We start from the raw sequence: 24525 nt of genomic DNA on the forward strand, positions 1-24525 counted from the left end.
AGTCAATGAAGTCACTGAGGCGGATCTGTGTGGAGCGAGGCCAGATGAGCTACAATGGAGGAAACATTTGCATAGTTTTCTTTTTAGTAGGTACAATAGTCGTGTAGATGTCTTTTCGAGTTTCAGGGAAGTGATTAAGTCTTTGTGCGTATGGCTTGGTGTGGGGCTGAGTGTGTGGCTTCACATTAAATTGGCGATACTTTGTTTTGGTCATTTATTTAATATTTTAGTTTGAATATGCCCAGTCTTGGGGAGTACACGAATACATGTAATGGAAATTCGTGCTCAGAATACAAAAAAAAGAAAAAAAAGAAAAACCTATTCCTGCATTCCATTTCATCCATCCATCCATTTTCTGAGCCGCTTCTCCTCACTAGGGTCGCGGGCGTGCTGGAGCCTATCCCAGCTGTCATCGGGCAGGAGGCAGGGTACACCCTGAACTGGTTGCCAGCCAATCGCAGGGCACATCGAAACAAACAACCATTCGCACTCACAGTCATGCCTACGGGCAATTTAGAGTCTCCAATTAATGCATGTTTTTGGGATGTGGGAGGAAACTGGAGTACGCAAGCACGGGGAGAACATGCAAACTCCACACAGGCGGGGCCGGGGATTGAACCCCGGTCCTCAGAACTGTGAGGCAGACGCTCAAACCAGTCGTCCAGCGTGCCGCCGGGTTAAATTACTTCTAACTGCAAATGTTGCCTTCATAAATTTAGTTAGTCCCATTTTGTTTTTTTCATTTCACTCGGTATAACACACACACTGAGTCATAAGGATAGGTTTTAAAAACTTTGTTATGATGTTAGGCAGCAAGAAGTTAACACGTCTGTCTCACAGTTCTCCGGTTTTGGATTTGAATCCGAGGGACTCTGTGTTCCTCCCGCTCCCACATTCCAAAAACATGCATATTAAGCATTTCCAGAACAAGACAGAAAATACATATCAATGCAGTATATATTTTATATATATTACATTTATTTTGTCATATTTGGTGTTGTAATAATCGAAAAATTGCACTACTAAAATATTGTGGCACTTGGATTATGTTACTGACTACATTTTCAACAGGTAACTAGCAACTGTATTGAAAATCATTTTGCAGAGTTTTTGTTTTGTTTGGGCTGTATTCACTTTTAAAATGAATTTAATTACACTTGTTCATGGTTACAACGGAATCAAAGGTGACATTCATGGTGTTTTCAAATGAATTTTGTGACATCAAGAATTAAATTAAATAGTCCCTGTGCCAGGTAAGAAAGAAAATTAAGAAGAGAGAGGAAAAGTTAAAAGAGACACAATACGCACAATAAACACACACAAATGACATCATTCACACCTATAAAGAACAAAATACATTTATCAAACAGTATATACAAATATTCTTACATGAATTGCTTTAGTCAATTATACCTTTCCTCGTTGTGCCTGCAGAGTAATTACAGGACATGTATGATGACAAACTTGCATGTCATGCTGTGTGTACGTGTGATTCATGAGTATTTCTGTGTCCGCCTTTCCTCATTGTGCCTACATAGCAACTCCTGGACACTTCTCATGACTAACATACATGTCACATTGTGTTGATTCACTCGCATGTATTTCCAGACTGGCGCCCCAAGGGATTTATTGCAATTGACGTGGGATTTACTGTAATTTATCCGGGCCACTCCTTTATGGCGACACGCAGCACTTGACTTTGGAAACTTCCCAGACTGCCCTTCCACACGCATTCAGTTTCTACAGGGGTTTCGGTACTGTATGGCCTCTCCTACCAAAAGCTGGTAACACTGCCTGGCTAACTACCTCTGCCCTTCCCTGTCCAATTTTCTTTTAATTGCATCCCATAAACAAAAGGTGCAGCGTTCCTTTAAGTTTTTGTTGTCATAATAGGTTGTGAACTGCTGTTGCTCTGGCTTGTGTTTCTTTTCTGTTCTCTTTTACCTTTGATTCAAGCGACATCTTCAGTTCTAAAATTTTGGGCTAGGCTAGGAGTTCATGAGGCTGGAGAGATAGCGCAGGCCTTGAATCATTTTCTACCAATAGTCATTTTAATTTGTGGTGGACACTGTAGAGACAGAAGCGCACGTGGATCAGACAAAGAAAAAGAAATAATAAGAACAAAAGAAGCAAAACTTGTGTGTGATATTTGTTTATGTGTGGATGTATACGGTAATGTCAGGCAACAGCGATAGTATTTAGTTTCTTTGCTGCTCGGTTGCTAACTACAGTCCAACCAGCAAGAGAACGCACATCAGTCCAGTTTTAGCTGTACTTCATTGGCTTCCTGTAACATATACAATTGACTTCAAGGGCTTGCTCCTTGTATACAAAAGCACTCGATGAACGGGGGACCAAATTGCATCGACAACTCCCTTATTAAATCTCAGCCTCCAAGCCTGGTTTGATGGAGGTCCCCAGCAGAGGTTGAAGGGAAACTGGGGAGGCAGCCTTTGTTACCTTTGCCCCTAAGCTCTAGAAGACTTTAGATATTAGGGAAGCCAATTCAAAAGATATTTTCAAAGTAGGCTAAAACATATATGTTTACTCTAGATTTCAATGATTTTTTAATAATAATAATATTGCACTATTATGCAATATTTTATTATCAGCAGTATATTATGCTGTTGTATCAGATGTTTTAATAGATTTTTTTAAAGATGCACTGTAGTATCTATTGCAATATTGACTGTACTGCCGGATTATGTTTTACATATTTCGTATTATTTCTGCATTTTATTACAGCTTTATTATGCTTATTATTAAATCGGCTGCAAAATATCTTCAAATATGTAGCAGAAATCACAGAGAGAGCAGGGTTTTTTCATGTCTTTTGAAATGTTTTAATGATCTTATGCTCCTTCTGATGTTCTTTCTTCCACTGTGAAGCACTTTGAGCTGCAATTCTTGTAGGAAATGTAACAGACAAATAAGGTTTATCATTATTATTATTATTATTATTATTATTAAACTACACAACCTGCATGGTGGAAAACCCAACATCTAGACCTGCTCTGTGTATATAAATTGAGATTACATATACAGTGTAATTGTGATATACAGTATATATCTGTGATTTGTATAATAAATTAAAAAAATGTGTGAAACACTTATCTGTTATTTGTGATTTGAAGATTGATTGATTGAACACACGGAGCACACAGAAGCTTGGAAGCTTTATATCAAACACTTTTTCCATCCACAGCAACTTCTCCGCAGGAAGGGGCAATGCACTGGCCGACCTCAAACACCGAACCAGAGGCTCTCCGTCACAGCACATCAAGTCGCCCTGTTAAGGCAAAAATCCAAGCCAAGTGCTAACCCAGATGAACCACTCCAAAAGGTTTCTTCACTTCTTGAAGACAAAAAAAAAATTTGTAAAAAATTGAGGTTTACATACTGTTGTTGTTCGGGTAAGTGTGGTTGTAGTAACGGTAGGGTGACTCTTGCCGTCACAGAGTGACAATAAAGTAACTGAGGTAGATCTGTGGTTGATGCTCCTTCCACTCCTTCAAATGCATTCATCGTGTGGTTATGGATGTGGTTTTCCTTTCAATGACACACTCATTTGAAATAATGTACTTGATTTATTTGTGTATTGAAAAGGGAGGACGCCCATTAAATAACTTGGCTGCAAATGGAACACAAATGACGAGCTACAACGTCGGCAACACCGATCCTCCTTAGCGCTAATTGGTGAAGCTTTGTAAGTAGAATTCTTTCCCATTCTTGCTTGATGTACAACTTCAGTGGCTCAACAGTCCGGGGTCTCCGTTGTGGTATTTTGCGCTTCATAATGCACCACATTTTCAATGGGAGACAGGTCTGGACTGCAGGCAGGCCAGTCTAGTACCCGCACTCTTTTACTACGAAGCCACACTGTTGTAACGTGCAGAATGTGGCTTGTCTTGAAGTAAGATGGGACGTCCCTGAAAAAGACTTTGCTTGGATGGCAACAAATGTTTCTTCAAAATATGTATGAACCTTTCAGCATTAATGGTGCCTTCACAGATGTGCAAGTTACCTATGTCATGGGCATTAACACAGCCCCATATCTTCGCAGATTCTGGCTTTTGAACTGATAACAATCTGGATGGTCCTTTTCCTCTTTGGCCGGGAGGACATGACGTCCCTGATTTCACAGAACACAGTACACTTTTCCACTTTGCGTCAGTCCATCTCAGATGAGCTCGGGCCCAGAGAAGCCGGGGGCGTTTCTGGGTATTGTTGATATATGCCTTTTGTTTTGCATTGTGGAGTTTTAACTCAGCGACAAAATGTTTTAACTGACAATGTTTTTTTGTATTTTTTCTGAATTGTTCCTGAGCCCAGGTAACAACATCCTTTACACAATGATGCCGGTTTTTCATGTAGTGCTGCCTGAGGAATTGAAGGTCACAGGCAGTCAATGTCAATTTCCGGCCTTGCTGGTTAACGTGCAGAGATTTCTCCAGATTCTCCGAATGTTTTGATGATTTTATGGACCCTAGATGATGAAATCCCTAAATTCGCAATTGTATCTTGAGAAACATTGTTCCTAAACTGTTGGACTATTTGCTCATGCAGGTGTTCACAAAGTGGTGAACCTTGCCCCTATCCTTGCTTGTAAACAATTGAGGCTTGTGTGGATACTCCTTTTATACCCTATCATGACACTTACCTGTTTCCAATTAACCTGTTCACGTGTGGAATTTTCCAAACACGTGTTTTTTGAGCATTCCTCAACTTTCCCAGTCTTCTGTTGCCCCCGTCCCACATTTTTTAGAACGTGTTGCAGGCATCAAGTTCAAAATGAGAGAATATTTGAAAAACAAAAACAAAAAAACTAATAAGGATCATCAGTTTGGTTGATGGCAGAGACACTGTAGCCCAAAGAACACAAAACACATTACACTTCAGGGAAGATGTATTTTTTTGAGTTGTGGGCATAATTTGATGGCCAATTGCATTCTATAATGGTAGAACTGAGTCAAGTTATAATGATAATGGATAAGGAAGTGGCAATTACGGCGAATGGCCACTGCATGGAATAAGGGCGCTTGGTGTCTATATAGTGAGGGAGGGGACTTGTGCCAGAAAGTATACGTCCCAGCCTGCTTTCGTCATGCGGCTAGTTTTTAGCCCCGCCCCTAAAAATGAAATTTTAGGTGAAAAGGAGTTTTGAGCTAAATCTCAACAATTCAGTACTACATTGTTTTCAGCACTTAACCTTCAAACGTATTTAAAGTGTTTAGAAACACAACACGAACAGGTTTGGTCCAGCATTAAATATTTTGCATTTAAATGAGACAGCAGTGTGATATCAGCTGATTTACGTCTGCTATCTGCAACACAGGCACACTTACACACACACGCACACACACACACGAACACACAAAACAGTCCTGACAGCTGAATGAACTTTCAGCCCTGAGTTCAGTCCAAATGCATCGTCATGCATGATAATAAAAGACAATAAAAGGCCCCCTGTTTTTGAAGCAGATATAATAAAGATTAAAATCATCCTTGGATATGTTTTTTTTTTTTTTTTTAATTTACTGAACTGCGATTCCATGAAAATACATTATCCCCACCACCATTATAAGTGGTCAGGTTATCTTTTTAAGTTTACCTTGGTGTGTCCACAATTTCCTTTATGATACTCGCTTGTTAGCAGAGGTGCTTAGCGTACCCAAATATTGTACTCAAGTAAGTGTTACTGTTACTTGACAATAATGTGACTTAAGTAAAAAGAAAAAGGAGTCCTCCAAAAAATTACTTGAGTAAAATAAAAAGTAGATGAAAAAACTACTCAACTTCTGAGTAAAGGGTGAGTAAACCCACAGCTCGTGACCGTAGGTGAGGGTAGGAACATAGATCGATCGGAAAATAGAGAGCTTCGCATTTTAGCTTAGCTCCTTCTTCACCACAACGGACCGATTCAAAGTCCGCATCACTGCAGACGCTGCACCGATACGCCTGTCGAGCTCTCGTTCCATTCTTTCCTCACTCGTGAACAAGACCCCAAGATATTTGAACTCCTCCACTTGGGAAGGATCTCATCCCCGACCTGGGCACTGCACCCTTTTCCGACTGAGGACCATGGTCTCATATTTAGAGGTGCTGATTTTCATCCCAGCTGCTTCAAACTCGGCTGCAAACCGCTGCAGTGAGAGTTGGAGATCACGGCCTGATGAAGCCAACAGAACCAAATCATCTGCAAAAAGCAGAGATGCAATACTGAGGCCACCAAACCGGACCCCCTCTACGCCTCGGCTGCGCCTAGAAATTCTGTCCATAAAAGTTATGAACAGAATCGGTGATAAAGGGCAGCCTTGACGGAGTCCAACCCTCACCGGAAACAAGTTCGACTTACTGCCAGGAATGCAGACCAAACTCTGACTCTGGTAATACAGGGACCGAACAGTCCGTATCAGGGGGTTGGGTACACCACACTCCCGAAGCACCCCGCACAGGACCCCCCAAGGGACACGGTCGATCGCCTTCTCCAAGTCCACAAAAGACATGTAGACTGGTTGGGTGAACTACCACGCACCCTCGAGGACCCTGCCGAGGGTGACGAGCTTGTCCACTGTTCCACGGCCAGGACGAAAACCACACTGCTCCTCCTGAATCTGAGATTCAACTTCCTGCCGGACCCTCCTCTCCAGAACCCCTGAATAGACCTTACCAGGGAGGCTGAGGAGTGTGAATCCCCTGTAGTTGGAACACACCCTCCGGTCCCCCTTCTTAAAAAGGGGGACCACCACCCCAGTCTGCCAATCCAGAGGCACTGTCCCCGATGTCCACACAATGTTGCAGAGCCGTGTCAACCAGGACAGCCCTTCAACATCCAGAGCCTTTAGGAACTCTGGGCGAATCTCATCCGCCTTGCCACCGAGGAGCTTTTTAACCACCTCGGTGACCTCAACCCCAGAGATAGAGGCTCAGAGAACCCAGACTCTGCTTCCTCATGGGAAGGCGTGTTAGTGGAATTGAGGAGGTCTTCAAAGTATTCTCCCCACTGACTCACAACTTCCAGAGTCGAGGTCAGCAGCGCCCCATCCCCACTATACACAGTGTTGATGGTGCACTGCTTCCCCCTCCTGAGACGCCGGATGTTGGACCAGAATTTCCTTGAAGCCGTCCGGAAGTTATTTTCCATGGCATCATCGAACTCCTCCCACGCTCGAGTTTTTGCCCCAGCGACCACAAAAGCCGCATTCCGCTTGGCCAGCCGGTACCCAGCTGCCTCAGGAGTCCCACAGTCCAAAAAGGCCTGATAAGACTCCTTCTTTAGCTTGAAGGCATCCCTCACCGCTGGTGTCCACCAACGGGTTCACGGATTGCTGCCACGACAGGCACCAACTCCCTTACGGCCACAGCTCCGGTCGGCCGCCTCGGCAATAGAGGCGCGGCACATGGTCCACTCGGACTCATTGTCCCCCGCCTCTCCCGAGACGTGGGTGAAGTTGAGTTGAAACTCCTTCTGACAGGGGATTCTGCCAGATGTTCCCAGCAGACCCTCACAATATGTTTGGGACTGCCATGTCGGACCGGCATCTACCCCCACCATCGGAGCCAACTCACTACCAGGTGGTGATCAGTTGACAGCTGCGCCCCTCTCTTCACCCGAGTGTCCAAGTCCGATGACACGACCACAAAGTCGATCAACGCACGGTGACCTAAGGTGTCATGGTGCCAAGTGCACATGTGGACAAGTCTAAGGAGTCTAACAACTCCAAAAAGGGTGGGTACTCTGAACTGCATAGTCCCGGTAGGCCTAAGTTTAGAGGAACTTTCTGACACCAAACGTCCACTAAGCGTATCTTCAAGAAGGAAAATACAGGGGCTCTACAAAGTGGTTTCAATTTACTGTACTGTACTAATGTAACTTTAAGGACACATGCTACAAGCATACTTTCTTATTTGAAATGTTTCTCCAAGCACAGAACACAGGGTAAGTGTTATTTGCATCATTTCACACAGGACATCTCTGTTTTTACAATGTCATTTATACATGAGAATATGAGTCAATGTTTAATCCTTAGCCCAAGATATTGTTTTCCTGTTTTTTTCTTTTTTTAATGGGAGCTCTTAAAACTCTGTTACGTTACAGTAATCATTTTCATATGTTTTCCAGCCTTTACACAATTTTCACTGTGCAATATTTATGTGTGCTTTGCTATAGAAAATGTCTTTACCTGAGTCTCAAGGCATCGAGACTTTTATATTTTAAGTTTAAAAAATAGAAACTCAAAGGAATACTGAGATACAGTACATGCACTGTACATAACTGTCAAACTCAAGGCCTGGGGGAGGAATTAATTTATGTGGTCCGCTAAACCAAATCATATCTATCTACATCATGTTTCTTGCTAAAATCTGTACCAAACGTTGTGATATTCCAAGCATAGTTTTGTTACCAAACCCTTTTTTTTTTAAGATAAATTGAACAATAATTGAACAAACTAATTTCCTTAACTCTAACTCTAAAATAGTCATCCATCAAGTTTTTGAGTGTATGTAATAATAAGATGAGATGACATTTACTTAGTATAGATTCTTAAAGGACGTCACAACGGCCCTCTGAGGGAAACCATAACTAGAATGTGCCCTGTGACAAAAATGAGTTTGACACTGTTCGTGAAAGGTAAAATGTGACTGTTAGTACAACAAACACCCACCCACACAGACACACGTATGGACACACAAACACACACCCAAACACACACACACACACGTACACAATCTGGAAAACGTGATTTAAAACAAAGCATGAGCTGCATTATCAGTAAATAACCCGATGCAAATTTTTTTCTGAAAGAGCAACCACTCAGATTTCTAACGTTGGTTAATAATTGCATAAGGAAGTAACTTTGATGAGATAACTCACGCCCCTTCAGACCTCCTGACAATCACTGAACACAGTCAGGAAAAACAAAACTACTTTATTGTGTTTCAGCATTGAAAAGTGACAGAGTCTTCGCACTGGCGGAAATAATATGCCTGGATATCACTAAGCAATATAATCATATTTGTCAAGGATAGATTAGATAAAATCATCTGCAGTATGTGAGTTAATGCACTTTGATCTCAATCTAGATTATTCTTTTATTGCAATTCCACACAAGGACCCTACATACATTTTATGCTTTAACTTTATTATTTAAATTCAGTGACATTATGTAAAACGATAATTTCACGCGCATTTTTTAATAGAATGGTAAACAAACAAATTGTTGTTACAGAGAAAAATCAGGCTTTGTTTTTAATGTTCATATTGTGTTCACACAGTATCTTATCATCACATCGACCCTTTGCCTCACAAAATGATGCGCATCATATTTATATTGTCAGTGCAAAGTGTCAGTGATCATGTGATCATGTTAATGCTAACCACCGTCAAGAAGGTGGCACCTTTTTCCACACAACGTGACAGAATACGGCATTTAGACAATGAGCTACTGATAACTGTAGTTCAGGCGCCACAGGTCACAGTAAATACCTCAGTCCCTCTAGCGGGAGCACACAGTGGCACTTAAAGGACTCAAGAGGGGAGGACACTCAACAGAGGAGAGGAGATTAGCCTGACAAAGACACTAAGGGAAGACTCAAGAGTGACACATTGAAGGCACCATGAAGCTGAAGCTACCAAATCCGGGACTGGATGATCGGATCCTCTCTCATAGGGAACTGGAGAAGCTGGAGCTGGAGGAGGCCGGAGACAGACCCAAATGGGACAATAAAGCCCAGTACCTGCTCACCTGTGTGGGGTTCTGTGTGGGGCTCGGCAATGTCTGGAGGTTTCCTTATTTGTGCCAAAGCCACGGAGGAGGTAGGCTGCTCTCAAAAGAAGATGCTTTTTTGGGTGCTTGCTGGGCTTTTGTGTAATATCAGTGCTTATGATTTTGGAATTGTTGCTTTTTTAAAAGACGCATAACTGAAGATGCTAAACAGGATGCGTTCATGTTGTCAGCATAGGTAATAAAACTGTTTTTAAAAGATTCATGGAAGTTGATTGCTTCCCTGTGATATACTTACAGGTGCATTCATGATCCCCTTCCTAATCCTTGTGGTTCTGGAGGGAATCCCGCTGCTGCACCTCGAGTTTGCCATCGGTCAGCGCCTGAGAAAAGGAAATGTGGGCGTGTGGCGGTCAATTAACCCTTACTTGACTGGAGTTGGTGGGTAAAAACTATGCACAATTGCTATACAATGAACTCCTGCAATTCGAAGGGGATAAGGACGGAGTTGTGCCTCAAACAGTGAAAGATGGCGAGTAAGAAGATTTATAATTCCAATATAGAGGCCTCAAGATGGTGACAAAGCACAGACTTTTGACTAAATGAAACTCGTCAAAACAGTTCAACATAGTTCTTTTACACCAATATTTCACAAGATGGTGGCCAGCACTATTTTTTATCAAAATGAAACTCAACTTACACTAGTGTTATAGTAACTTTGGAATGTGTGAATTTGCAAATGATGAATCACGAATATGCGACGGTTCATTGTAGTGTTTTTTTTTTGTTTGTTTGTTCGTTTTAATAATCCAATAGCAATCAGGCTAATAGTGTCATATCGTTGCAGGTATATCATCGTTGATGGTGTCCTTTCTGGTGGGCATGTATTACAACACCATCATGGCTTGGATCATGTGGTACCTCTTCAACTCCTTTCAGGATCCTCTGCCCTGGAGCCAGTGTCCGCTCAATGCTAACCGCACAGGTGTGGCCTTCACTTTGTAGTGAAGTTCAAAACGTCATTATTAGTTCAACACTTGACATTAATGTTGCTCACTATTTAACGGTTTAGGAATCAAAATGCATCTCCACCTCTCAACTTTCACAAAATTGAAATTTTGCACTGAAATCCATCAAGGTTGAATGAAAGACTCCAACCAGAGAATCAATGAGTAATGGCACAGCTGGAAGATCATAGCCTTTACTAAGCATCCAATTAAAGCGCTTTGTTGCATTGTGTGTGCTGCTAACGACCACTACTACTTGCCCTGTTATCTAAGGAGCGCTATGAATTTGATTAATTTATTTTCCTGGTATTACTGCTCAACTCTCTCAGTATTTTATTTTTATTTTTTATTTCCGTTTAAGTATATGTGGAAATGTTGCCATTAAGTCCCTGCAATTCCATTTTGTCAGGGAAAAACAAAATGTTTATTCTCATAACCCCTGCTTTGTTGCAGTCAATCCAGTTTGTTTGAAATGTGAACGTACGTGCCACCTCTGTCACTAACGGAACAAAGGACAGGACCCAAAATGCACGACTCCAATTCAAATGGACAGTTTCAAAAAGAGAGGTTTAATAAACTGGCAGAGAATCCACAAAGGCAATAGTATCCCAAAAACCTGAGGCAAAAAGGCAAGGTCAATTATCAGAACAGGGTCTATGCTTACTATGAGTCAGTGACGTGACAACAAGGTACGAAATGGCGACCAAAAAGAATGAGACACGAGGTTAAATGCATGGGGTAAACGAGGCACACGTGCGGAAGACAACAACCATAACACACACTCATGACACTTCATGATAACCTGCCATAAACACTTCGGTCCTGTCCTTCACTGGAGTGACTCATACATTCCAGCAAAGTGAACATCAATTGTAAATGTCAGTGTTTGCTTAAATTACAAATGGCACCCTAAAGGGGCTTTCGCTGTAATTACTCTAACAGCATACTTTTGTTACCTTCTCATGGAGCCAATCTCGGAATATTACTTTTTTGTTGTTTATACCGTTTGCCTCGACTATAGGTCTATTTTGTTCGGATTAAGATCACTTTGTTCTCGTAAGATAATTGCATCGCAATAGGATATGTTAATTTATATACAAATGTCATTTATAATCATCCAAGTAACTCCAAAAATAATTGTTTTTTTTAATATCTTACCTTTATGGTCTCTATTTTTCCTTTATATAGGTCCAGTGGACGAGTGTGCGCGCAGCAGCACCGTAGATTATTTCTGGTACAGAGAGACCCTCAACACGACAGACTCCATTGAGGAGAATGGAGGTCTGCAATGGTGGATGGTGCTCTCCCTGATTTCCGCCTGGACTGTGCTCTACGTCTGCTGCATCCGCGGGATCGAGACCAGCGGCAAGGTCTGAGAATATGCACAATTCAAAGCGATTGATTTTCATGCACAGCATATATTTGATTTTGCTTTGTGATTTTTGTCATACAGGCTGTGTACATCACCTCCACTCTGCCGTACGTGGTTCTGACCATCTTCCTCATCAGAGGACTCACTTTGAAAGGTTCAGTGGCAGGAATCAAGTTCCTCTTCACACCAGATGTAAGCATTGACGTTAATTTATCGTGATATATAGTGACTGTGATCTTTCGCAAATTGCAAAAATATGCAAATTGCAAAAATATGCAAGTAATTGACGTCCCCTCTACCAAAAGGTTTTAAATTGCAAATTTCTCAACTCACTTCAACATACATTTCAATATTTCATTGGCATGAAAGCAATACTTTTATACAAGACATGACTCTGGCCCGAGCAAGTGAGCAAGAAAGCAGCAAATCGGAGAATAGGTTAAGAAAATAAAAATCATAAAATAGGTTAATCCGCGAGTAGTAAATCATGAATAATTGGGGAAACACTATCTAGTTTTGGAAAATGTTATATCACATTCTAGCGCAAATAAAACTGAAAAGAGACTAAAAGCTGAGAGGACGCACGCTATATTCCCAATGCTATGCTATTTACGTATATTGCTGTATACGTATATTATATTCCTGCTCGGGTCACATTTTTACAAGGCCGGATTAATAATATAGTCATCATAAAATGAATACCGTCAAGATAAGACCTTTTGATTATTATGTCAGCAAGAAATACATTTTAATGAGCTGTTAATCTTTTATTAATCTTACACAAAAGGGTGATTTCATATGAGCGTATCATATCAAAGATTACAATCTTGCCATGCGGTATACTCGTAATAAATACAAACAAGTTTTAGTTCACGAGGATGGAGCGTAAGTCATTTTATATCACAAAAGTGATTTATCATTTCATTAAAGTCAGATTTTTATATTCAAGGTGAATGAGTTGATGAATCCAGCAACGTGGTTGGATGCCGGTGCGCAGGTGTTCTACTCCTTCTCCTTGGCATTTGGTGGTCTCGTCTCCTTCTCTAGTTACAACTCTATCCAGTAAGCAAACATCTTCACAAAGTAAAACAACCTTTTCTGTTGTGTTCTTTAACCTCATTTTCACATTCATATTCATTATTGTTCCTGTGTTACTGCAGCAACAACTGCGAGCAGGATGCTGTTCTCATCTCTATCATCAACGGCTGCACATCGGTGTACTCGGCCACCGTCATCTACTCCATCATTGGCTTCAGGGCCACAGAAAAATATGAAGCCTGCATCGACGGGTGAGTATTGATGTTGCCTGTGGCTGTTTCTGGCATGTGGCATGTGTATTGCCGGCAACACGCCCAGAAATTACAAAAAAAAAATATAATTGCTACATGAATATTTTGCTGTGGTGTAATGACATAACACATCAATCGGCATCCGTGTGGGGAATTTGCACGCCCTTGTGGAGTCGCAAGAACGATCTAATCCTTAACGTACAACATAAAGTTCCCTTAAATGTTTTTTTCATTTGTGTACAGCAAGCTTTTTTAAATTTATTTTTTTTAGTCTTTCTTTAATTCTGATTATACTTTGTTATTACTGTATTCTTATTATTTCATGATTCAATATATTTTAAAGAAAATATAACGTCCACTCTAGTATGTGTGTGTGTGTGTCTTGGTCTTTGAGGGTAGGGGGGGGCGCCAAAGGAGGGAGACTCGCACAGGGTTCCATTTACGCTAGAACCGCCACTGCATGTAGTTATATACCCCATGTTAAGTCATGTACGTATGTTAGTTAAATGCCTTTTTTTTTTTTGCAGCAACATCCTGAAATTGACAAACGCCTTCGACTTACCCGAGAGCAACATCACAGAGAGCAACTACGGCGACATGCTTCTGTACCTCAACCAAACCAATCCAGATGTTATTCAAAACTTGAAAATACAGCCATGTGATATGCAGTTCTTCCTCAGTCAGGTCCGTGGCGAGTTTGTGGACATTGGAACATGATGTGCCATGTGTGTGCGGTAATTTCCTGTGAATCCTTCCGCAGGGGGTGGAAGGAACAGGTTTGGCCTTCATTGTCTTCACAGAGGCCATCATAAAGATGCCCGTTTCGCCGATCTGGGCCGTGCTCTTCTTCATCATGCTCTTCTGCCTCGGTCTATCGACTATGTTTGGAAACGTGGAGGGAGTAGTCGTACCGCTGCAGGATCTGAAATTGTTCCCGAAAAAATGGCCAAAAGAGCTTTTCTGTGGTAAGTCTCTGTGAAAGTATATACAAAATAATACTTTCACAGAACCCTTCATTAAGTACACCAGAAATGATAATGATTTCATCTGAATTTACTCACACAGTGTGAAATGTGGGTGTTTGCTATTATTCTGTTGTACGAATGTCAAGAGGTGTATGCACAGGTTAATTGTACCTTCTGCCATCTCGAACTTATTCTGCATTCTACATCTATGGCATGGATAGATAGAAATAATCACTATTTGTAGTGAATAAATCACACTTTTCGAACCAATTTAGTGCAATTGGATAATTTCCCACAGAACAATGGTTGTGACCCAGTGCTCAAATAGATGCCAAATACTCTATGCTGTTGCGTAAATAAAGCCCCACTTACAAAAGAAAATACTTTCTCAAAAAAACATTATGATACAACTCTTAAGTTGGATCCCAATGAAATAATTACCTAGTCTGACTGTGCATATGTATATATATATATATATATATATATAAACTTTTTTTTTATTATTTATATAAAAAAATGTTAACAAACAATTTTATATTTCTTTGCTTGCAGCTGTGAGCTGTTTTATCTCTTTTTCCTTCGGCATCATATTCGCCATGCGCTCCGGAAACTATTGGTTGGGTCTTTTCGACAATTTTGCTGGTTCCATTCCTCTTCTGGTCATCGGGCTTTGTGAGATGGTTTCCGTTATCTACATTTATGGCATAGATAGGTATGTACTGGAAGTTATTGCTCCATTCGGTATCTCTAGAAAAATGTGTCCTCATTGTGTGTTAATTATTTATTCCCAAGCACAGGGAACTGAGTAATCCTGACTGCAGTCTGTGTTAAACTCTTTTTAACACTGAAACACAGTGTGAAGACACTTGACGTGATTTTACATAACTACTGTATTACTGATACTGTTCTTTTTATTTTTACACATATCAATTAGCATTGTCAGTTAGTTTAAAACAGCAACTTGAAAAAGGATATGAATAACTTGGCCATAGTAAAAATTTAAATAAAAAAAACACAAACCATACACATTGGCTTTCACACAAAATTTGGCCATAGTATGATTGTATTTTCCGTTAAATGTATACTGTATCCCTTCAGGTTAGTGGTTTTCTTCATGTTTGCAAGAGATTTATTGACTCAGCCTTAGTGGCAAGCTGTTGTGCACATCTTGGTAAATTGGCTTTATCTCATAAAAGGTCATGTTATACGACCGCTATCATACACGCTATACTCAAATGACACCAGAACATCTTATTATTGCTTCCGCACAGGTTTAACAAAGACATTGAGTTCATGATTGGACACAAGCCCAACATCTTCTGGCAGGTGACCTGGAGGGTGGTTAGCCCGCTCATCATGGTCTTCATCCTGGTGTTTTACTTTGTAACGCAGGTCACAAAGTCACTCACGTATTTGACCTGGAACCCAGAGTCGGTAAGCGTCACGGCAGACGTTTGTCGGAGTTAGTCGTGCGTCGTTTGCCTGATCACAGCGTTTCTCTTCTTCGTCTCACTTCACAGGAGAGCTTTCCCACACTTGAAGTGCGTCCCTACCCTAGCTGGATCTCTGGTATGGTTTTTGTCCTGGCCGGCATTCCCAGTTTAGTCATCCCAGCAGTGGCCCTTTTCAAATTCTTGCAAAGGAAATGCTGCAAACGGAAGGACAACAGTGATGACACAGTGAACACAATCTCTGCCCAAATTCAAATAACTGATAAAATGAATTATTAGCCAGGTTTTACTTGTTTTTTTTTTCTTTAGTTTTCCAGTAAACCAAATCTGTTAATACTCTTTATAGGAGTTTGTTTTGAAACTGTCACGTAAATGTTTTCTTTCAACCCACATTTGTGTTGTTAATAGTGTATTTGTGAATGTGCTGCTGGATAATTGTAATATTTAATATCTTGAGTGTACTGTGTAACCATTTATGCCTGTGTGATGCGGAGTTATTATTTGAATAAATGTGTAAATAATAGCCATTTTAACACTGAAAGAGCAATAAATGTGCCATTTTTTTGTATCATATTATTTTGGATTTTGTGTGTGACTCTTTTTTGACAATTCTTTCCAAAAATGAGATACAAGCCAAGACAAGATCCATATTACTCTCCAATTCATTCTGTATAGACTCTATTATCTTTTGTTGAACATGTTCAGACGGAGCCAATTAATATATTTTTTTAAAATGCAGGTCTAGTTATATAAATGCCATTTTCCCAGAGAATAATCCAAATGGATTTATAGCATTTTGGGAAAAAGCTCTCCATATAGTACAGTATTTAACAATATCAAGAGGGTATAAAAGGGTAAAAGTGCAGAGTAATCTATCCACAAAAGATCATAAAGTGATTTCGACATTGCTGGTTCGTGCTTTGAACATCTTGGTACGTGCACTAAATGAAGGCTCATTTCAGTGCTTCATCTGTCAGGTGCAGATCACTCCTCCGCTTCAGTCTGTGGACGCCATGAGATTGACTTTGCCCAACCCGGGACTGCAGCTGCGGATCTCCAACCATGAGGAACTCGACAGGATGGAGAAAGCGGAAGCTGACAACAGGCCCAAGTGGGACAACAAAGCTCAGTACATCCTGACATGCGTGGGCTTTTGCATCGGCCTTGGCAATGTGTGGCGATTCCCCTATTTGTGTCAAAGCCATGGAGGAGGTAAGATGGTGACAATTATTTGAAAGAAGTTTAAGATTGACTTAATTAGTGTAGAACTGGGGCCAAAGTTCTCACCTTTTACTGAAACATTATCTCGTCAATTTCATTAAAAGTCACTGTGTCCTTTTTGCCAGACATCAAGCGGCAAGTTGAATACATAACCCATTCCCAGCAGCTGGAGTCTAAAACTGCCAAGTTGTGTTAATCATTATGAGAGTGGAAAGGTCCCCTGAAGAAACCTCAGGTGGTACATTGTATAGGCTGTATATAGTGAAGATTACATACGAGAAGATAGTTATGGCCGTTTATGGGATTTTCGAGCCAAAACACATAAAATGTATGTCCTACAAATGGCAGTCTTTTTCACAATAATTTTCCTGTCCTATTTAACATGTCATAACACCCGTACAGTTAACGACCATAAACACAACCAGGACACTGACCTGCCCCAAGTCTGTGACTTCTTGTCACTATGACATAACTTTTTATGAGGAAAGATTAAGGAATATTCCAATGCACCATATGAGCATCAAAACCCATTCACTGCCAGCCCTCCCAGTTAACATGGATATTTGACTTCAAAAGCCGTCAATGGCAGTGAATGAGTTTCGATAAGGTTATATAAAGTGAGATGTCAACGTTAATGGTAAAGCTTGTTAAAATAATGTGTCTTTACAAAACGAACAAAACGAAATCCATATTTCCCTCAAATATTCAATTTTGTTTTATTTCACAGTTGTGCCTTGAGATATAAGTGCTTAAGATACGAGGAAAATTTTAGATACAACTGCGCTTCAGACCCCCACCACTAGATGGCGGCAGCAAACTTCACAATATCTGGCCACCATCAATTCACATTGGTTTCCTTGCAGCGGAAGGACAATATCAGTCGGTGGCACTAATGCACCATTAGTCTCGTTTGCTAAACGCCAATTAAGCCCACAAACGAAGAGCAAGAACGGTCAATACATTAAGTACAGTGGTGTTTTGCCCTCGCATTTTCCATGTTTGCAGGTTATAAGTAGAGCAAATCTTATTACTGCGTGTTCTTATACAGTACAATACTGTTGAGTGCATTTTTTAAATTAAAAAAAAAAACGGTAACAAAAACGAATTTTTATGTTTTTAGGAGGAGGTTGGAACGGAATATTTGCATTTACAATCATTTCAGTAGAGAAATATGGTCATGGAAAGTGTCAAACTCATATTTCAAGGCACCACTGTAATTGTATTCATTTCATGTCTAGGGCTATGATACAATTGTGTTTATTATTATTTTTTAATAGCAACGAACAAGCTCATGTTACCGGAAAGTAAAGTCAATCTAAACGTGATGATGTCTTTCTAACTTTTTGTAAGATATCTTGGGATTTTCTTGTGAGAAAACATTTACTGTATGTCAGTGCGAGTTGTATCTAATAATGTTCCATCATCATTTTCCAGGAGCCTTTTTGATTCCCTACCTGATCCTGCTGGTGTTGGAAGGAATGCCTCTCCTGTTGCTGGAGTTTGCCATCGGCCAGCGTCTCAGGAAAGGCAGCGTGGGAGTGTGGCGTGCCATCAGTCCTCATCTGACCGGTGTGGGTACGTTGAATAGAATTTTTTTTTAAAACGAGAGAAAAGGTGTTAAAAAAAGAAGTTAATGATGATGTCTTTTTTTTTATTATTTAGGTATAGCCTCCATGCTGGTGTCTTTTTTAGTTGCTCTGTATTACAACACTCTGATAGCCTGGATCATGTGGTACCTCTTCAATTCCTTCCAAAGCCCGCTGCCTTGGACTCAGTGTCCTCTCAATGAGAATGCGACGGGTACGTAGTTTATAAGACTTTTAAAACAACCACACTACATTCATGTTTATCAGTGGTGAGTGGTCAGGGCCAGCATGCATTTGCAACTTAAATCCTAGTATTTGTTCCATGAAATTGTATCAATTTATTCCCAACAGTCTCGTCATTTCACAGTACAGTATTTCTTTTGCGTGCACTGCTTTAAGTAGGCCCTAACTGTGGATGTTAGATTTTTTTTTTGGTCCAATCAGATTTCAACCTCTATGTTTTGCCATGTCATTCTAATCTGCCCAGGGACTTCAGAATCAGTAGTGCTGGCCCATGTAACTTAAACTATATTAACAAAGGGATTTGTTCTTTAACCAATCAGTTTTCAAATTGGTCCTTACAGGGCCAGAGCACTGGCCCTCAATGACATCAGTATTTATTTTTCCATTCTCTGATTGGTTGGTCAGAGCAAAACTTGTTACAGCCACGGTGACTAGCAAAACAAGTCTGGAGTGATTGCACACATGAATATATTTGATCATCAATATCTTTAGTGATTATGAGGTATTTTATTTAAAATGTTTTGTTTTTGTCATTTTGTTAGATAAATATTCTGATTATGCATGCTGTTGCATTGTGTTTTTGCATAGTATTGGTGTTTTTTATAATTGTATTAGGAGGTGGATTTAGTTGGATACAGTAAATCCCTACTGAAGGACCAGGTACTAAATGCACTGCCCGCCACTGATGTTTACGATTTGTATACTTGCTTAGGGTTTGTAGCTGAGTGTCAAGAGAGCTCCACAGTGGACTATTTTTTCTACCGTGTGACCCTCAACACTTCAACCTCCATATCTGACTCTGGGGGGCTCCACTGGCCCATAGTGGTGTGCCTTTGTGGTGCGTGGACTGTTGTCTGTATTTGCTGCATCAGAGGGATAGGCACCTCGGGCAAGGTGTGTTGACAAGACAGTGTTATTTTCAAAAATATTTGCGTGCAAAATATGCATGATATGTGTGCTTTTGTTGTTTTTGACCTCAGGCCGTGTACATCACAGCCATCTTGCCATATATAGTGCTGTCCATATTCTTGGTGCGAGGACTAACCCTGAAAGGTGCCTTGCATGGGATTCAGTTCCTCTTCACCCCAAAGGTATGTTTCAAATATCAGAAACTTCCATCGATCCATTTTATGAGCCGCTTATCCTCATGCGGGTCGCAGGAGTGCTGGAGCCCATCCCAGCTATGATCGGGCAGGAGGGGGGGTACACCCTGAACCGGTCACCACCCAATCGCAGGGCACATAGAAACAAACAACCATTCGCACTCACATGCACACCTATGGGCAATTTGTAAACTTCAATTAACCTACCATGCATGTTTTTGGGATGTGGGAGGAAACCGGAGTCCCCGGAGAAAACCCACGCAGGCACAGGGACAGCATACAAACTCCACACAGGCGGGGCCGGGGATTGAACCCGGGTCCTCAGAACTGTGAGGCAGACGCTCTAACCAGTCGTCCACCGTGCCGCCATATCAGAAAAAGCAAAGGAAATTCAGTTGTACTCACTTAAAGCCTCTCTGATGCATGATCTATGAAAAGGCAGAATTTATGTTATAACCATTATATATAGAATGGTACTTTTTCATTGTGAGGTGTAATGAGGCGTCTGATAAATGGATCTCAAAATGGCAATGTAACCGTATTCCTACAGGTGGATGAGTTGATTAATCCCTCAACTTGGCTGGATGCCGGGGCCCAGGTCTTTTATTCATTTGGTTTGGCATGGGGCGGCCTCATCTCTTTCTCCAGCTACAATCCTGTTCAGTGAGGGTCTTATTAGTTATTTTCACTTACATTAGAGCAGCAAATTTGACTATGACGTCGATGCTCGTTTCTCTTCCCTAAGTAACAACTGCATGCAAGATGCTGTGATCCTGTCGGTTGTCACCGGCCTGACTTCAGTGTACGCTGCTACAGTTATGTACTCCATCATTGGCTACAGGGCCACTGAGCAATATGACATGTGTTTTAGTGAGTAAGTACACTTCCTTATTTTTTTATTATTATTATTCATGTTTTTTTGTTTTTTTTAAATATTTTATTTATAAATAGTTGTTTTTTTTTGCTGTTCATCATTTAAATACATAATTGTGACTCACTATTAAATCAAATTGTATATATATATATACACACACACAAATAGTGAAAATCTGCAAGTAATTGACACTCCTCCTTAGTTAGTAATTGCCTATAGATGCCACAAGGTGGCACCAAAGCAACAGTCAGATCTTATACAGGGCAAAAACAGAGAACAGGTGAGGTATTCAGCAAATAACAGAGAATAGGTTAAAAAAATTATCAGAAAGTAGGTAATCCGTGAGTAGTGAAGCTATATGTTCACTGTATTTTAATATTGTGTAACTGTTTTTCTTGTAGTGCAACGTGCTTCAGTTTAATATTTCACAAGGTGCTCCTAACATCCACCTGTCTGTCGCTCATTCTTTTTTTTTTCTTAGTAACATAATGTCGTTAATAAACGGATTCAATCTTCCTGAGGACAGTGTCACACCAAACACTTTTGACTTGGCCTTAAAACATTTGAACAGCTCGGATCCGCAGACTGTTCTCGGATTGGACTTTAAAACCTGTGACTTGCAAAAATTGCTCAGTGAGGTAAGGGTGTCACATATTTTTATTGTTTGTTGTTGTATTTTTTGCAATATTTGCAATATAACTAACATGCATAATGTATGCAGGGAGTGGAGGGAACGGGTTTGGCTTTTATTGTTTTCACAGAGGCCATCACGAAGATGCCTGCTTCTCCAGTCTGGTCTGTTCTCTTCTTCATCATGCTTTTCTGCCTGGGCCTCTCCACCCTTTTTGGGAACATTGAGGGAGTGGTGGTTCCCTTGAGAGACTTGGGGGTTTTCCCCAAAAAATGGCCCCACGAAGCCCTGACTGGTACTTTTATTTATCATTTCATCTTGGAAATAAATACAATATGAGTAACACTACTGGACACTCCTCTTTATCAATGGCAAGGTTCATAAAGACATGGTTGAAAACTGAAATTGGGCTTGCGGAATTACCTGCAAAGAGTCCTGAATAATAGTCAGATGATGTCGTGCCATTGTTTTTTGCCAGTTAACACAATAATAAGGTAATGCTAAATAAACTTAGCAGTAGTAGAAGTACATTTATTACTATTTTAAGCCACATTATGAAGAGTTTGAACATAAAGGGAAAAAAATGTACTTACTGGTAAATAATGATTCAATTAAAATGCATTGAACATTAAAGTTAAAGTCAAATTGTACATGAATAATTGTTTCAAAAGAAAAAGTTCTGATAGTTAAATACATATGAACTGTACTTGGGCAGTGATTCTCTGGCCTACCACAAGAGGGAGGCCATGAACTACACTTTGCAAATCACTGGGATAGAGTATCTGTATACACTCTTTGCATGTTTCTTCTTTGAATATGTCGTGTGATGTATTTTTGTGTTTCAGTGACAACATGTCTTGTGGCCTTCGTCATCACCCTCCTCTTTGCGTTGCATTCTGGGATTTATTGGCTTACACTTTTTGACAAATTTGCTGGCTCTGTTCCGCTTCTGACTATCGGATTCTTCGAAATGATTTCTGTTGCTTACATATACGGCATTGACAGGTAAACCCTGGGAAAGATTATTAGGGATGGTCACTTCCGAATACTGTGTGAGAACTATCCAAATGCTTATGTGTGCCAGGTTCAACGAGGACGTGGAGTTTATGACTGGATGCAAACCTTCCATCTTCTGGCAAGCTACATGGAGGTTCATCAGTCCTCTCATTGTCCTGGTCATCTTAATTTTCTACCTGGTAACTCAAGCCCAAGAAAAGCTGACTTATTTAGTCTGGGATCCCGCTTCTGTAAGCACTTCATGGAACATTACATAGTCAAATTCAACATTTTCCTTGTGACACACAGCCTAATAATTGTATTTTATGCCTCAACAGGAAGTGTTCCCGTCATTGTCATCCGAAGCGTATCCTTCATGGATCAATGCAATGATTTTTCTGTTAGCGGGGGTTCCTACTGCGATTGTGCCTGTTTACGCATTGTGTAGTTTTATCATTGTGTACTGCAGGAAACAAGAAGATTGAATAACACATAGATATGTTTTTTTTTTCTGTGTGTCTTCTGGTTCACGCTTAATTGCCAATTTACTTGAGGGTTTTGGTCTCAGGGCTAATTGAAGTTGCATTAAGTACAAAGACTAGAAACACAATTTAATCAATACAACTACTGATATATATATATTTTTTTAAATATCTACTGCTATTTTGAAACTTACTTTGGCAATAGACTATAATGTGCCCGGATACTTCTGGGTGGCAGAAAAGCGATTGTGTTAAAAAAAAAGTTGAGAGTTTTGTTTAATGGTGGTAGCATCGGAGAACGCCAAAGCATTTGTCAGCCAGATGTAAATGTGACATGATTGTAAAAAGGTCTGTTCTCTACAGCTTACAATATTGTTTTCAATTGTGCCACAATTTTAGGTCCACCTGCACAAGCCAATTAGATCCAATGCAAGAACTGTATTAAAATGTACCTCAACAACATAAAATTGTGCAGTTTATAATAAGCGGTTTAATTCTATTGGATGATTAATATTGTGGTTGTAGTTTGAAATGTAGCTTTACACTTCATTATATTGTGAGCTGTTCATAATATTTTGTTTGGTTAAATATGAACAACAACCAAATTAAAAAACAGCTCTTGTACATTTGTAAACGGTTATAATGGTCACGTAATGATGCAAAATACATATTTTCACAAATGAGTGCTTCTCAAACAGTCAAGATGTGGCAAAAGTAAAGACCTGACGGACAAATGGCCCAAATGATGTTGTACGACAATTTTGCGACGCGTGTGAGCGTTTTACGATCTTCGCCTAAAAAAAAAAATGGGCATTGACAAGATGGCTGACTCAATCAAAAACGTAGAAGCACGACGTAAGTGAACGCCCGTTTGATTGCCTAACTTTTTAAGAAACAAGTCCTTCTCGTTGAGTACGCGTTATTTGAAAAGCTGTATGTTTATAATGCTTCGCCAGTCGTTTTGTTAAGTACTCAGTGGTTTACCCAATGTGCGAAGGCGTACCTAATTAAGTGTTCGCAAAGTGCACACTGATGTAGTACATTACAGGAGCCACCGGGTGGCAGTGTAAGCCTGGGGTCACCAACCTTTTTCAAACTTGAGAGTTACTTCTCGGGTAGCTACTGATGAACGAAAGTAACTCATTTCAAATTAACTTTAATGATATGTTATTAATAACTAGCGATATTCATTTATGTGAAGACACTGATCCAGTTAATGATTTCTCACTATGCAACACTTTATTTCTGTAAGTCTTTGAATGCCAGCGTGTACCATGCTTTTTTTTATTTTTTTATTTTTTTATGATGTGCAAACAAAATAAAAAAGTTACAAAATAACCTCACGGTAACAACATTTCTGGAGCAACATGCATAATTGTGAATTATGTAACTGCTATATTGTTGGCAGCCTAATCTGCATTGTGAGTTGTGACCATTTTCCTGCACCCTGTAAATTAAATAAAACAATAATACTTTACCGACGTATTTACTTCTACTCTCTCTCTCTTTCTTAATCTAAAATGTGTGAAGAGTTATACTGTATTTCCATGTGAACTGGGTCATTCTTGTAGCTATGCATG

General features: G+C 40.2%; 2 protein-coding genes across 3 annotated transcripts; both read left to right on the forward strand.

Moving 5' to 3' along the window:
- Positions 1 to 9414: 9414 nt before the first annotated feature.
- On the forward strand, positions 9415 to 16385 carry LOC133471378 (sodium-dependent neutral amino acid transporter B(0)AT1-like). Its single transcript, XM_061760849.1, has 12 exons — positions 9415 to 9817; positions 10026 to 10166; positions 10573 to 10710; positions 11921 to 12102; positions 12186 to 12296; positions 13054 to 13166; positions 13265 to 13393; positions 13921 to 14077; positions 14154 to 14358; positions 14911 to 15070; positions 15630 to 15792; positions 15879 to 16385. Exons 1-12 carry the CDS (start codon positions 9619 to 9621, stop codon positions 16086 to 16088), a joined length of 1908 nt encoding a protein of 635 aa, XP_061616833.1. The 5' UTR covers positions 9415 to 9618; the 3' UTR covers positions 16089 to 16385.
- A 362-nt stretch (positions 16386 to 16747) lies between these two features.
- Positions 16748 to 24422, forward strand: LOC133470908 (sodium-dependent neutral amino acid transporter B(0)AT1-like). 2 transcript variants are annotated; one of them, XM_061759853.1, is made up of 12 exons: positions 16748 to 17021; positions 18465 to 18605; positions 18693 to 18830; positions 19572 to 19753; positions 19840 to 19950; positions 20513 to 20625; positions 20708 to 20836; positions 21318 to 21474; positions 21558 to 21762; positions 22313 to 22472; positions 22552 to 22714; positions 22802 to 24422. In XM_061759853.1, the coding sequence occupies exons 1-12, from the start codon at positions 16823 to 16825 to the stop codon at positions 22946 to 22948; spliced, it is 1845 nt and encodes a 614-aa protein (XP_061615837.1). In that variant the 5' UTR covers positions 16748 to 16822; the 3' UTR covers positions 22949 to 24422. The 2 variants fall into 2 exon arrangements, with proteins under 2 accessions (XP_061615837.1, XP_061615836.1); XM_061759852.1 differs by having other exon boundaries at positions 21408 to 21474.
- Positions 24423 to 24525: the final 103 nt, after the last annotated feature.

This window comes from Phyllopteryx taeniolatus, chromosome 21 (genome assembly GCF_024500385.1).
Source record: "Phyllopteryx taeniolatus isolate TA_2022b chromosome 21, UOR_Ptae_1.2, whole genome shotgun sequence".
Lineage (NCBI taxonomy): Eukaryota > Metazoa > Chordata > Actinopteri > Syngnathiformes > Syngnathidae > Phyllopteryx > Phyllopteryx taeniolatus.

Excerpts from the sequence above, each read along its gene's own strand:
- LOC133471378 (XM_061760849.1), top strand. The coding sequence starts at position 9,619 with ATGAAGCTGAAGCTACCAAATCCGGGACTGGATGATCGGATCCTCTCT. Across the intron at positions 10,167-10,572 it reads CCCTTACTTGACTGGAGTTG|GTATATCATCGTTGATGGTG; the intron begins GTGGGTAAAAAC and ends ATATCGTTGCAG. Across the intron at positions 12,103-12,185 it reads GGATCGAGACCAGCGGCAAG|GCTGTGTACATCACCTCCAC; the intron begins GTCTGAGAATAT and ends TTTGTCATACAG.
- LOC133470908 (XM_061759853.1), top strand. The coding sequence starts at position 16,823 with ATGAGATTGACTTTGCCCAACCCGGGACTGCAGCTGCGGATCTCCAAC. Across the intron at positions 18,831-19,571 it reads TCTCAATGAGAATGCGACGG|GGTTTGTAGCTGAGTGTCAA; the intron begins GTACGTAGTTTA and ends ATACTTGCTTAG. Across the intron at positions 20,626-20,707 it reads TCCAGCTACAATCCTGTTCA|TAACAACTGCATGCAAGATG; the intron begins GTGAGGGTCTTA and ends CTCTTCCCTAAG.